General features: G+C 36.5%; 1 protein-coding gene across 2 annotated transcripts in view; it reads left to right on the top strand.

The window, feature by feature from the left end:
* Window positions 1-15708, top strand: part of ACOX3 (acyl-CoA oxidase 3, pristanoyl) — a 92311-nt gene that overhangs the window by 25361 nt on the left and 51242 nt on the right. For both annotated transcript variants that reach the window (XM_007496804.3, XM_001372621.4), the window contains exon 7: window positions 1159-1247. In XM_007496804.3, the coding sequence (XP_007496866.1) occupies window positions 1159-1247 (89 nt within the window). The remainder of the gene's footprint in view (window positions 1-1158; window positions 1248-15708) is intronic.

Genomic DNA, 15708 nt, shown 5'->3' on the forward strand with positions numbered 1-15708 from the left:
AGTATTATTGCTTATATCACATAATTTAGTGAAACAGGACAAAGTAAACAATAGTCCACATGTGGCAATAGGTTCAAGGTGAAGAGATATCCAAATCTGGTTCCTGGGCATGTAGGTAATAAAGTAAGTGTTTCTTAGTAATTTTAGTGACTCAAGGTATTTCTTTCACAAAAGGGCAATAGCTTCTGGAACAAGGAATCTTTCAAATCTAGTCATTAAGAGGGGTAATGCCCTACTTTCTCATGGCTGGTGCTAGAGAAGGGAGAATGGGGTCCTGGAGAAGCATTCTTAGTGTCAGCAGTGGACCCCACCTTCCTGAGGGTCTTCAGGGATGATAGAACACTGATGGAAAAGAAGAGGTCAGTGAAATGTATTAAAAAACAGGAGAGTACAAGACTGCAAATTATTTTGGTCAAACCCCTCCTATTTGCATTAATTTGGCATTGAACTGACATTTTTCTTTTCATTGTAGCTTTTCAAGTTCCAATTAATATTTTCTCTCTTGCTTTGATGGTAGAAATAAATCATCACACTTAAATGTTCTAGTTATTAATTTGTCTTCTTACTACAGTGTTGTTTTTCTTAAGAGTCCCAAATAGCATTTCTTCCTTCAATTATGTTTGAAGATAATACTATCAATATGTGTGCAGAGAATATTAATTTCTAGTAAAGGCTTCTATAATCAGAATTTTCAGTTCAATATGTGGTAAGTTTAAATAATTAAATAAATTATGCTTTAATATGAATTTGAAAAGACTTAAAGTTACATTGTAGAGTGAACTGAATCTTCATATAGTCTTGAATGTCTTTATGTTCATCTTTTAGTATACTTATTAAAAGCCTACTTATCAAGAACTATTTGTAGAAATTTTTAGAAAGAAACTTAGAACTTAAATATATACAATTAAAAATCTGATTTTTTCTTTATACAAAAATGATAACCAGATGTTCAAGTCATAGAAAAGCTTTAGCTTTCCATTGACTACTAAAACATGAAGTTTGAGTCCTTAAAAGCAATCAACAAGTATCTGTTCCCATCTGCTGGTTATATACATTTGTTTTCAGTATTTATGTGTTTAGAATTATGTACTTTAGAATTTAGTTTTTGCATGATTATAACATTGTATTTTTCTCATTGATTTTTATGGGCAAAAATAGATACGAGATCCAAAGACACTTCTTCCAATGCCAGGAGTCATGGTTGGTGACATAGGAAGGAAACTTGGACAGAATGGTTTAGACAATGGGTAAGTGAATACATCTGACTGGAGAAGTACAATTGGGTCCAGCTTAGAATAATTTTTTAAATAAATTATTCAAAATGGATTCATAATAAAGCCTAAGGCTCATTTGACAACTGAAAAACAAAAAAGCAAAACAAAAAAGTGACACCCACAGGGGCAAGTAACTTGTTCAAAGTCACATAAAGTGTTGTTTACAGTTAGGACTAAAATTCAACTCTTGTGATTCCTGGTTTCAGCAGCTTACAAAGAGTTCTGAACCCAGTTCAAATGTTACTTTGTGACTTTGGATAAATCATTTTATTGTTTTTGAGGCTTGATTTCCTCATATGTAATAAAGATATACTAATTGAACTGTCTGGTTTACGGTTGCCATGAGGACTGGAAATAGAATTTGAAATGGGGGGAGGGCATCTAATAGGCTAGTTTCTCTACATCATAGATAACATGAAAATAAGTAAGTGAAATGAGTCTGCAAAGCACAAATAAAAGATGGGGGAGGTTCGGCTTACAGCATACACTTTGTGACATCATGGATATATCAGGTCAACAAGTATTTAATAAGTACCTTCTGAATGTCAGGCACTATGCTAAGGCAAAAATAGGCTTTACCAACAGGGGAGACAACATTCATACAACTCTGTATCAACAAGCTATATACACAGGATTAATTGAATGTGATCTCAGAGGGAAGGACTAGCATTAAAAGGAAATAGGAGGTGGCTCAGTGGATTGAGATCCAAGTCCTGAGATGAGAAGTCCTGAGTTCAAATCAGACCTCAGACGCTTCCTAGCTGTGTGACCCTGGGCAAGTCACTTAACCCCCATTGCCTAGCCCTTACCACTCTTCTGCCTTAGAACCAATACCCAGTATTAATTCTAAAATAGATGGTAAGGGGTTAAAATGGAAAAGGCTTCTTGTAGAACATTGAATTTTAGCTGAGAATGGGAAGTCAGTTAGTGAAGATACAAGGAGTTAGGAAATTTCAGTGTCTTGTTTAAGGAATGAGAGCAAAGAGGCCCATGTCCATGAATCATAGAGTTCATGAAAGGGACCAGGATATAAGAACACACGTAAAGGTAGAAAAGGGCCAAGTTATGAAGGGCCTTAAAAGCCAGGTGGAGGATTTTATATTTGATCCTGCAAGCAATAGGGAGCTACTAGAGCAGTGATGGCAAGCCTTTTAGAGAACAATAGAGACTGAGTCCCCAATCTGCAACCCTCATGTTGTATGTGAGTTACCCCCTTACCTCAGACAAGGGAGGGAGGAAGTGCTCCCACTGACTGTTGGCTGGGGGGGGGCGGGTCATGTGAGAAATGTTGTGTGTAGAGGGGGAGGGGAGCAGCCCTCTCTGGCATGCTCCAGCATGAATGCCATAGGTTTACTAACACAGTACTAGAGTTTATTGAATTGAGGTGTAAAGTGCTCTCACCTGTGTTTTAGGAGGACTCATCTGGCCTAAATAGAGTATAGACTAAACAGGTGGATGCTTGAGGCAGGAACACGAGCCAAAAATGTTTGCCCTCTTCATGTTTCAACTTTATATCCAGTTTGCTAACACTCACAAAGGTATTTCCTCTCCATTACATGTCATCTGAGCAATACACATTTCCATCCATTATTTTTCCCTTCATAAGTGGGTGGAGATCAGATGTTTAAAGAAGAAGAAAAAGATTTAGCTGGCCTACTAAGGAATGCTAATGACTGGTGAATTGCCTCAGACTTTACTGGTATCCTTATGAAGTCTGGAGAAAGGAGATGGCCCCACAGCATATGGAGTAGCCCTTCTGTGGTGGGGAGAACATCCACACTCCATTTGAGTCTTCATATCCTACTTCTTCAACAGAATCAGCATGTAAAAATCCAGGTTCACAAGGCAGACAAATTAAGGAGTGATGCAGTTCTTCAAGTATCAGCATGTTCATACTCCAACAGGAGCCTTTTGAATAGCAAGTTTCCTCAATGAAGTGTGCTTAAAGATATGAGTACTTTGATTTATGTGCTCCTTTCAGTAATCTATCTCTTCTGTGATTCCCCAGAAGTCCTCCATTGCCTCATCATGCCACAGAAGTGATCATGGGGTCTCAAAGGCTATGTCAAGATAGTGCAGAAAGGTTTCTAGCACCACCTTAATGATGGGCAGGCCAGTAGAGCTCAAGACAGAGAACCCATCCCTAGCCAGGAGTTTGGTGACCAGTTAAGGAATGTTTTCTGTCTCCCAGGAACTTCAGAAGATAGTCAGCTCAAACAGAGAGAGAGAGAGAGTAAGATCTGCACTGGGGAAGGGAATCCCCAGAAGCACCTTAGTGAGGAACTGTTGTGTGGTTTTCCCCTTTCATTTGCTTTCACTCTGAAGCCAGACTGCCTAGGCTTGGACAGAGACCAAGGGAAGGTAAGTTCTTTCCTCAGAAATCTGGACTTCTTTGTTCCACAGTGGTTATTGAGCCTATAATGAGGATAAGGATGGATAATATTAAAGCACAAAATACTATTTTTCTGAACTTTTATTTTTGTCAGTTAATAAGCATTTTATTTGTTCTTCCTCCCATCTCCATTGAAAAAAAGAAAAATAAAACTCTTGTGACAAAATAAATTCCTATATAGGCCTGTCCAAACATACAAGTTCATTGAGCATAACTCCTCTCTTTTAGGAAGTGGGCAGCATGCTTCATCATTGGTCTTTGGGAATTGTGGTTGGTCACAGAATTGTTCATTTTCAAAGTGTTATTGTCATCTTAGTTCATTCAGCTCACTGTACTCCATACTCTCAGACATTAACATTGTGCAAATACTGTTTTTCTTAGTCACTTTTCTTTTTTTCCCCCAAATTTGGAAAACTTTATGTAATCAATTAATTTAGAATATTTTTCCATGGTTAAAAGATTCATGTTCTTTCCCTCCCCTTTCCCTACCCCCCCTCCCATAGCCAACGCGCAATTCTGCTGGGTTTTACATGTGTCATTGATCAAGACCTATTTCTATATTATTGATATTTGCACTAGGGTGATCGTTTAGAGTCTACATCCTCAAGCATATCCTCATTGACCCATGTGATCAAGCAGTTGTTTTTCTCTTGTGTTTTTACTCCCATGGTTCTTTCTCTCGATGTGGATAGAGTTCTTTCTCATAAGTCCTGTAGAATTTTCCTGGATCATTGCATTGCTGCTAGTAGAGAAGTACATTATGTTTGATTGTACCACAGTGTATCAATCTCTGTGTACAATGTTCTCCTGGTTCTGCTCCTTTCACTCTGCATCAATTCCTGGAGGTCATTCCAGTTGGCATGGAATTCCTCCAGTTCATTATTTCTTTGAGCACAATCTTACTCAGTTTTCTTAAATTTAAATTTCATTTATTGTTTTTAATATGATTTTCCAGCTTTTCATTATTTTCAAAGGTACAAACACCTGTTAGCTGTGTGACTCTGGGCAATTCACATACCCTCTTTGAGCTTATTTTCTCATCTGAAAAGGATAATGGGAGTACTACCTTCCCTTCTAGGATTGTTGTGAGAATTAAATGAGATAACATATATAATTTATTTTGCAAACCAAAGTGCCATATCCATATTAGCTATTATTAGTGCTATGGTTGTTGTCATTATCATCATTCTCATTATTCAGAAGTTGACATAATCACTGAGAGTAAACCACTTCAATATTTTAGGGGTCTTCTATTTCATTGTACTCCCTTTACAGATATGTCACTGCCTTCTTTACTCCTTAGTAGGTAGTCTTTTTGAGTTGCTGTGAAGGAAAAAAAAATATCACCTAGAATCTTGCCCTCTGGGGATGGGTCTGTCTGATGGAAGAAAAAATTTAAAGGAGATAGTTAGATTAGAACAATTTGAAAATTTCAGCAAAATATGGTATTCCTCCCATCACTACCAAGAAAAGGAATAGAGGAAGTAAATTCAAAGATTCAACAAGAAATAGAACAAACTCAAATTGGAATAACACTGGATATACCTACTTTCGTTTTTTTTTTAACCTTTACCTTCCATCAGTATTGTGCATTGGTTCCATGGCTAAAGAGTAGTAAGGGTTAGGCAATAGGGATTAAGTGACTTGTCCAGGGTTCCACAGCCAAGAAGTATTCAAGATCAGATTTGAACCCAGAACCTCCCATATCTAGGCCAGTTTAGTTACTTTTGATAGCATCTATCCTGGGAGACAGGATGTGGAGAGAAAATTTAAGAATCATTAGATTCCCAGAAAAGCTGAGGGAAAAACCTAGTGCCTATATTTTAGAAAATTGTAAAGGAGAAGAGAAAACCTGGATAAAATATATTTCTTTTTGTCCCCAGTCCTTAGCACAGTAAATGTTTAATAAATGGTTGTTGATTGATTGCTTAGAGAAATTAAAAAACAAAACAAAACTAAAAGTAAGTTATAAAAGTAAACCAGTTTGAGCAGTTTTAAAAGTGGTAATGATGATCAAGGAGGGAAATGGCACTGTTGTCCCTTGGCAATTCCACCTTCTCTAAGGGTCAGTAAAGAAACAGAGAAACTCTCCTGTTGTGTGTGCAAAAAAACAGAATACCTAGGAAAAGGGAAAAGGAAGGATCTTGATAGTTCTTATCATTGTCATGTCACAACAAAAGAGAATCAAATAAAAGGAGAGAAAGAAGATATTGCCATAAAGGGAACCTCATTTTTATTTGAGCCAGGTAAGGGAAAATTTGAAAAGAAAAAGTTGATTGGTAGAAATATAATAAATGGGATTATTGGGCTATAGAACCTGAGGAAGGGAATCAAGAAAGAAGAAAGAATTGGGGAGGGGAATAGACACAGGCAGAGCTGGAAGGGAATTCAGAAGCCATGTATTCCAGTGTCCTTGTTTTATAGATGAGGAAACTAAGGCCCTTGAAAGTTAAGTGACTTGTTCAAATTCTCCCAGGAAATTAAATGGTCAAGTTAGGATTCAAACTCAGGTCTTCTAATTAAATGTCTAGCCCATTTTCTATAATGAAATATTTTGAAGGAGGTCATTATTTAAATACCTAATGCCAGCTAGGAATCAAATTATAAAAGAATAGACCTGGTACAGACTGCAATCTGTTATCCAGTCTACCCTCCCCACTTCTTTTATAGATGAGGAAACTGAGTCCCATAATAGAGACCCAAAACAATCATAACCCACATTTACATAGTACTTTAAGGTTTATGGAATGCTCCGCCCTACCATAAGGTTGGTGGTGCAAATATTTTTATACTCGTTCTACAGTTATGGCAGCAAGGTCATAGGGGTAAAATATCATGCCTCTTGTCTCCAACCCAGTAAACATCTGAGTCAAGAGAAACCAGATCTCTGGACTTCAAGCCTGGCAGTCTTTCTAGGGTACCACTAGATTTGTTTTCATTTGCCTCTTTTTCCTAAAACTAGAAAACTGAGCAAAATTCTTGGTAAGTGAGGTTCCAGTTGTGGTTTTACTATATTTTGATGTTTCATGATCAGTGTCACTTCTGAATTTTCCTCTATATGAACTAAAAATACCTATAACTAATTTCTACAGAACAGATTTACTTGAGATTGAGTGACACAAAGAACTCATCCTCAGCAAATGCAGAAAGGGAGAAACAGGAAAAAGACATTCTTTACAGACAACAGCACATAAAAATTCCCATCAGCAATGGATCTGTGCACAAAGGTTTCAGGCCTAAGTCTGGGAGGCCAGTTGCAGCTTCCAGCAGAGGGAGCAGTTGTTTTGCATTTGTGGGACTTCTAAGCTTGGAGTGAACTTTGATTCCTTTATTGTGTCTGATTTTCCCAGTTAATCCAGAGATAAAATTTTGTGAAAAAAATCACGTTAGTGATCTCTATGGAGTTTAGTGATTTTTATCAATTCAGAATCAGTTTGGTTGTAGTAAGAAGGAATAGAAGAAGAAAATTTTTTGTAGCCAGTTGGGGCTTTGGCCTCCAAAGGTAACATGATTGATTACATATTGAGCAAACAACTTCCACATCTTCCTCCTACTCCCCTTTTCTTTTGAAATCTCCCTTTCTATTCAAAAGAGGTCTAGAGACATGGAGATTTTAGAGTTGGTTGGAACAGAAAAATGCACTATCTGGCTCCCCTACATCCCAGCCTGAGATGAACAGTGTTCCCTGGACACTTCAGATCGCCCTCCTCTTCCCTCAGGTCCAAATGTAGCACAAAGCCTGGGAACAAATCTTAGGGAGTGACTATGAACTGCCTTAACAATCTCAGATTGCAGAGGAGGTCTTCTACTGGCCAGATGGGACTGAATGTTTTGATGCACCCTGTCCTCTCCTGTAAAGAGGAAGTCTTTCTTAGGTTACACTGAGGAAATGTGGGGAAAGTAGGTGCTCTGCATAGATTCTAGTAGTTTTGCCAACCCTGGGATGCTGGGTGGTCCAGTCTCATTTCTTCTGTCAGAGTTAGATTTAAAAGACTTGGGTCCTTAGTATTTTATAAAGTTTATTAGAATTACTTGTATAAGTAAAAGATCAGAATTAGGTAAAAGGATAAAAGTAAAATAGCCTAATCTAAACTACCATGTGGATGATCTCAGCTTGTCCACAGCAGCAGCTCCCCAATGCAGTCACCCAAGTTAAAGCCTGTACTTCCTTGTCTCAAACCTTTTAACCTCCCTTTCCCTTCTGGTTCAAATTCAATTATCTCCAGATCAAGGGCATAGGCCACAATCCAGTGACCCACATTAGGTGACTTAGGTGGTGCAAACTCATGTAAACTCAAGTGAGCTGCATCACCCAGAAAGGGGAGGAGCATAGAACTTTCCTCACACAATTCCAATTTTCTCGGTCATGCCATGAAGTCTCAACTTTGCTTTCCCTGCTATCTGTCATAGACGCAGAGCCCAGACTCCCCTCTTCTACATCATTAATATCTTGATACAGCAGGAGGAAGAATAGGGGACCAGGGCAGGTCTCAACTATGGGGCTTATTTGCCTCCTGGTAGAAAGAAGTTTCTTCCCCATAGTCAAAAGCCCCAGAGATTTGGGTATGTCTAGGGAATGCCTGCCCACTATCATTCCCATTCTTTAAATCTCCATGGCAATCAATGTATCTCAGGGAGGGATTAATATTTGAAATTATTTATATAGCATAATTATTTATGCTAAATATTGAGGTCATAATTATTTGGAATTTAAATGTATTAAATTTTAAAACATTAGGAATAATACCCTTTTAAAATTAGTATTTTTCTCATTTTCTGATCTTTAAATGCTGAGACATAGAAAAGTTGCATGAATAACTTCCTGTCATAGAGCTAGTTAATGTCATTTAAATGACTATTGGGGAGTATATTGTCATAGATCATTTCAATTAATTACCAGTATTTATAGTTCTCATTTCCACAGGATGATGGTCCTTTTTAAATAGTCCTCTAATGAGGTGGGAAACAATCCTCTTGTATACTAGGCCCAAAACCCGCAGATTTATTTTAAGCACCTACTATATATACTCTGCTAAGGTAACAGGGGAGAATCAAATATAAAGAAGGCACAGTTTTACAATAGAATAAGCAAAACATTGTCTCCACGGTAACAGCTATGTCCAAGATAATGTTTTTCAGTTAGTTTTGAACACAAAACATAGATTTTTTAAATTTAGAAGCTACCTTTGAACCAAGAATGTATGAGGTGGAATGACCTTTTGAACGTAAAATATTAGAAGATACCTTAGAGATTGCCTCATTATATATAGGTAAAAGAAATTGGGTGTTTTAAGTAAAGAATAGACTTGAAGCCAGAAATACCTCTGTTTAACTACCACCTGATAATATACTTCAGATAAAGCATACAACAAGGAGATATATGCCTGACAAAAGTGTTTGCCATTGTGATAGAGAAGATTCAGTGCAAGATTCAGATTGAGAAGGGATTCCTTTTGGATAGTGGAAAAAAATCCTTCAAATGCCCTTGTTTGTCAAAGACTGTGATGATTGAACTTTAAGATATTACAGAATCTTTTGGAAGAAATTTTTAATTTCCTAAAGGATTTAGACAAATTTTTCTGAGAGAAAAGGAGAGATTTAAGATGGTAACTTGAGGGGAAGGTAGTGTAAAAATCTTTTTTTTTTTTTTAAGATGAAAAAACTCAAAAGAAAGAGCAACAGAGAAGAAACCAATACCTAAATAGAAAGGATGATTGTAGGAACAATCTTCAGGAGAAGATGGGAAGAGATAAAATTGAGAGTTCATGTTGAAAGATTGGCCTTAGCAAGATGAAGGGCAACCTCTTCCTTAGGGATTGTAGTAAAGGAAGAGAAATTGAGAGCTGAGGAACCAACATGGCAGAATAACAGAAAGATGTATAGGCAAGCTCCTCCAATGCAATCTATAAATGCACCAGACTGAGTCCTGATCAGGAAGTATGAGAAAACCTCAGTCAATCATTTTTCCAGCTGAGGTTGGCAAAGAGAGACAGACAAAAAGTAATGAATAATAGAGCCTGGCTCTAACCAGGAGCCTGCCATGCCCCAAGGCGTATTCTTGCTCCCAGGTACTGAAAGAGGACTGAGGCTTTATTTGAGGTCAGGAGTGGTCCCAGGGCACCTCAGCCTCATGAAGGAGTTGGAATGGGTATCAATGGGACTTCATTGGTGTATTGATAATAAGAGAATAAGAGAATAAAATAAGTAGCAAGCAACAGTAGAGTGACTATAATGCCAGGGGCTGTTAAGATTGCAGCCCTCCAGCCTCATCCAAAGCCCAAAGTGTAATAACATGGACAGGAATCCTAGTCTAGAGAAGGACCTGTAGTCCTTTTGCTTCTAACTTGCAAAGCTTTTCAAATAGTTTGTCAATGGCTGAGTCTAGAGATAGTCTATTAGAACTTCCAATCAGGGATGTCATCACAGCAACTTGCTGAAGGAACTTAGACTAGAAGGATAGTGATCATACTTTGTCCCAGATTCAATTATTTTGGGAGTCCTAAAATCTTATCAGTCTGCAGTCTAGGCTGTTCTTAATATTTGGGAAAATATAATAGTCAATATCACAAGAAAACAGAAGAAGGAAGGACCCAAAAGAACAAAAGTACCTTGGAGATGGCAACAGTGGCACAGCACTGTCTGAAGTTCTCCCTTTAGAGATGGTAAGGGGGCTGGGCAATTGGTCAGAAAGATTACATGGGAATTCAAGCTGGCACTGCACACAAGATGCTCCTATATTGCCCATTCACAGTTCCTGGCCACATTCCAGAGTGGAGAGAAGCCTTAACACTTACAACTGGAGGGGAACAGGGGCCTTGGTCATAATTCCTGGATTGAGAGGAATGCTAGGACTTGTGGCTACAGAGGAACAGTGATACTTCTTGGGCAAAGATCAGAGGACAGACCAGGAAAGCAGTGACCACATCTCTCCTTGAAGTCCTTGAAGGCTTTTGGGAAGTACAAGAAACTTACCAGTACTAAGTTTGAGAAAAGCAGCATAAAATAGCCAAATTTTGTTCCTTTCTTCCCCTACTAATCCCCTAGGAGCAGGGTCTAATTTTTACATCATATTCAAAGCCAAGAAATAGGCTGGACAACAAAAAATAACTTGACTATTAAAAGTTCATGTGGTGACAGGGAAGATTAAGATTCAAACTCAGAAGAAAAGAGCAACAGAAAAACTTCTATATGCAAAACATCAGAGGGAAAAAAAATACAAATTTGACTCCAGTAAGAGTTCCTGGAAGAGCTACAGAAAGAGATAAGAATGGGAGAGGAAATATTGGGAAAAGAAATGAGAATGATAAAAAAATGTATAAAAAGAGAATTAACAGCTTGATAAAAGAGGCACCCCCAAAATGCTAAAGAAAATAGCTTCCTAAAAGACAGAACTGGCCTAATGCTAAAAGAGGCAGAAAAGCTTACTGAAGATAAGCATTCTTTTAAAAGAAGAGCTGGAAAAATAAAAAAAAAGAGATATACAAATTCACTAAAGAAAAGAACTTAAAAAGGAGAATTGGCCAAATAGAAAAAGAGGTACAAAAATCTCAATGAAGAAAAATATCCTTTACAAATGAGATATAGGCAACTGGAAACTAATGATTCCACAAGACAAGAAGAAGCAATAAAACAAATTCAAAAGAATTTAAAAAAGAATGATATAAAATATCAGGGAAAAAACTCACCTGGAAAATAGAGTTAAGATGAATAACTTAAGAATTGTATTACCTGAAATGCCATGGTTTAGAAATCTAGACATATTTCAAGAAATTATTAAAAAACAAACAAACCTGTCCAGATATCTTAGATCCAGAGGGTAAAATACAAATGGAAAGAAGCTATCTATCATCTCCTGAAATAGAACCCAAAATGAAAACTTCTGGGAATATTATAGACAAATTCCAGAGCTCTCAGATCAAAGAGAAAATATTGCCAGAAAGAAACAATTCCAATATTGTGGCACTACAGTCAGGATCACACATTGAAGAAGCAGAGGTCTTGGAATATATTCTGGAAGGCAATGGACCTAGAATAAAACCAAGCATAACCTACCCAGCAAAACTTTAGGGGAGAAAAATGAACATTCAATGAAATGGGGGACTTTCAAGCATTCCTGATCAAAAGACCAGAATCAAATAGAAAATTTCATATCCAAACAAAAGACTCAAGGGAAGCATAAAAAAAGGTAAACATGAAAGAATAACCATAGGGAGAGGGATGAAGGAAGGAAAAGTTCACATCTCAAAATTTAAAATAAATAATATTAAAATTAAATAATTATTTTCAAAAGCATTAACTATAAACCTGAATAAGCAATCATATGAGACTAAACAGAGATATATCATTTATCAAATATTTAAATAACAATTCATTCAAATACCATATAAGTAGAAAAAATAGGAAAAGAAGGTATCCAAATTCCTTCTATGAGCAAATATGGTCTTGATACCTAAGCCAGGGAAGATCAAAACAGAGAAAGAAAAGTGTAGACCAATATCCCTAATGAATACTGATGTAAAACTATTTAAGAAAATATTAGCAAGGAGACTACAGAAACATGTCACAAAGATTATACAATATGAGCAGGTTATATTTATATCAAGAATGGAAGACTGGTTCAATATTAGGAAAACTACAAACATAATAGCAATAATAATACAAATTATGATTATATCAATAGATGGCAAAAGCTTTTCATAACATACAACACTTCTCTTAAATTAGAAACCATAGGAATAAATGCATCTTTCTTTAATAACATAAGTAGAATCTATCTAAAAGGCTTTTCCAATAAGATTAAAGTTAAGATACTTGTTATCAACATTACCATTCAACACAATGCTATAAATGCTACATTTACAATGCTACAACAAGAGAAGTTGAACAATGATGTCAAGAGGTTTTGAGATGTATTGAAGTTGAAGGGAGGGAGTTCAAGGTAAATGGCATCATTTCCCAAGTAAAATATAAGAAGATCCTCAGTTGAGAAGATGGGAGAAAGAATTGGTTGGGAGATATGAGGAGAGAAGGGAAGGCTTGGAGTAGCCTCTGTACTGGGAGTGGGAAAAAGAATCAATTAGCAAGAAATAAAAGAATTCTTTTGCTGCAATGGAAACCCATCTGAAATTAGATTACAAATTTTGAGTGAACCCAACCTTTTCAGTTGTACGATTTCCCCTAGTTCCATTCAGTAGCATGTGAGTAGAAATAAAGGACCTAGATGGTAGGAGTAATAGAATATTGGAGTTTGGCAAAGTGTGACCATCAATAGGATAGAGGGACAAGGGATTTGAGAGCAGAGATTAGTGCACAGTTTATTAACCTGGGATAGTATTGGATTGGTGAGAATGTGATAAGTGGGTTTAAGAGTAGATAAAGCAGAGGGAGAGGCATAATGACAGAATGGGGACTACTGAGTTTTGATTGTTTAAGTGAAATGCCTGTGGGCAGGGCAAGATCAAACATGTGATTATCTTTTTATGTAGTTGAGGCCGAATGAAGGAATAAGTCATAAAATCACAGATTTTTGAAAGTCTGAAGGGACCTCAGTTATTATCTAGTACCTCATACCCCCAAAGAATCTGTTATCACACCCATTTCTGTTATTCTAATTATAACATACTGTATTAGTGATCATTCAGCTTTCCAGGAAGGAGGGGTCTACTGCCTCTTGAGTTATCTCACTCCACTTTGGGACAGCTCTTATCATTAGGAAGTTTTTTTATGACATGAAATTTATATTGGCCTCTTAGTAACTTCTATTCATTGTTTTTTATATCCTGCTTCTTGTTTACTAATAGAACAAGTTTACTCTTTCCTCCAGTTGACAGCCCTTAAAATAGAGCACAGTTATACTTCTCTTGAGTTTTCTTTTGTCCAGTTCTTTCAAATGACCCTCATAGGGTATGGAAGATATGGCCCTTCACCATCCTGCTTGCACTCCTCTGGATACTTTCTAACTTATCAGTATCCTTCAGCTATGACACTCAATCCTGATCATAATGCTCCAGATGAAGTTTGAGGAGAGAAGAATATAATGAGACTATCACCTCTATATTTCTGGAAGCTATCAGCTAGGCAGGCAGCCACTGAGCACTTATTACATACTTACTATGTGCCAGCCATTGGGTTAAGTGCTGGGTATTTGAAATAAGGTGAAAAGATCCCCAGCCTTCAAAGAATTCACATTTTAATGGGTGACACAAGGTGTAAATAACTAGGTATATATCTATATCTATATCTATATCTATATCTATATCTATATCTATATCTATATCTATATCTATATCTATATATCTTAGAGAAAATGGTATGGGAGAGGAAAGCACTAACAGCAAACACTGGGAAAGGCCTCCTGAAGAAGGCAGAAGTTGAGCTGAGTCTTGAAGGAAGCCAGATAAAGTAAAAAAAAGTAGAAATGAGGAGAGAGAGAGAGAGAGCATTCCAGCCATAGGAGAGAGACAGTGGGAAGGCATGGAAAGAGGAGATGGAGTCAAGAACTTTAGTGGACTGGTGTCACTGGATTGTATAGAGTACAGAGGAGATTAAAGTATTTAAGGACTTTTACATTTGGTTTTGTGGTAAAAGGGAACCACTGTAGGGTATTGAGTCAGGGAATGACATAGTAGTCACACCTGTGTTTCTGGAAAATCACTTTGGCATCTGAGTGGAGGTTGAATTGAAGTGGGGAGAGACTTGGGACAGGGAAATCAAAAGGTGACAGATGATGAAGACCAGATTGAACAAAGAAGAGGGAAAGCTACACTTCTCTTAATGCAGCCCAAGATTACATTAGCTTTTTTGGAATGCCACATCATCTTGCTTTCCCATATTGAACTTAACAGTTCTCTAAAACCTTCAGATCTTTTAAAAAAAATCTGCTGCCTTTTTATTTGGGAAGTTATTTTTTTTGTATCTAAGGATAATACTATATTTTTTCTTATTGAATTTCATCTTAGAAGATTAATCCTAGTACTCAAGCATTTTTGGATCTTGATTCTTTCATCTTATGAATTAACTATCTTTCTCATTTTTTATGTTACCTTAGTGTTTGATAAACTTGTCATTTCTGCCTTTATTCAAGTTATCAATTAAAAATGTTAAATACCACAAGATTAAGCATGGATACCTAGGGTACCTCACTAAAGACCTCCTGCTAGATGTTGAATCATTAATGACTACTCTTTGAGTCTGGCCATTCAATCAATTTTGAGTCCATCTAATATTATTTTAATTTTTATCAAATCCATCTCTCCATCTTCTCCACAAAGATGACGTGAGCTACTTATAAAAAGCTTTGCTGAAATTTAGTTAACCAACATCTACAGTCATGGAAGTTGAGATAAAAAAGAAATGAATTGTTTGAGGGGACATAATCACATATATTGAAATACCAAAATACTGTATTGAATTTTTGGGGAATGGAAGAAAATATCTTTGTACCCTGGTCCCAAGATAGTGTCAATTAATTAAGCTTTCCATTTGAGGCAGTTCCAAAAATTTCATTTTTAATGCAAAACAATTTTTTTTATTAAGCTACCTTTTGGAGATCAATTCATTTGTTATTAATTGAAGTTTGATTTGAATTTCAGACATTCAGGAGTTTTTGAGTGATTGGCAATATTTTATTATGTATACTGCCTACATGAAAATACTTAGATTTTTATTTTCTTTTTGAAAACTCATAATTATTCCCACATCCTTACTGATTATTATGATAATCTCCAGGCATAGATTTTTGCCATTTATTCAAGTAGGAAGCTTTTGTTTTATTAAATGACTTTATGTATACAAATAGACAGATATTAAGTATTTAAATATTTTGTAATTATGTAATTTCATAAATAAGGTTCTTTTGGTCTTATCCACATGCCTACCTTACATCCAGACTTTATATGCCTTCAGGGAAGGCATATTTTAAATCTTGGTGCCTGAAGCATGGCCTTAACTATAGTGGTCACTTGTGAATAAATTGAATTAAATTTGCAGTGCATTTTAATTAAAATCAATCATCTGATTTAACTTTCCCCTAACTTCTAAATA

This window comes from Monodelphis domestica, chromosome 6, assembly GCF_027887165.1.
Source record: "Monodelphis domestica isolate mMonDom1 chromosome 6, mMonDom1.pri, whole genome shotgun sequence".
Classification (NCBI taxonomy): domain Eukaryota; kingdom Metazoa; phylum Chordata; class Mammalia; order Didelphimorphia; family Didelphidae; genus Monodelphis; species Monodelphis domestica.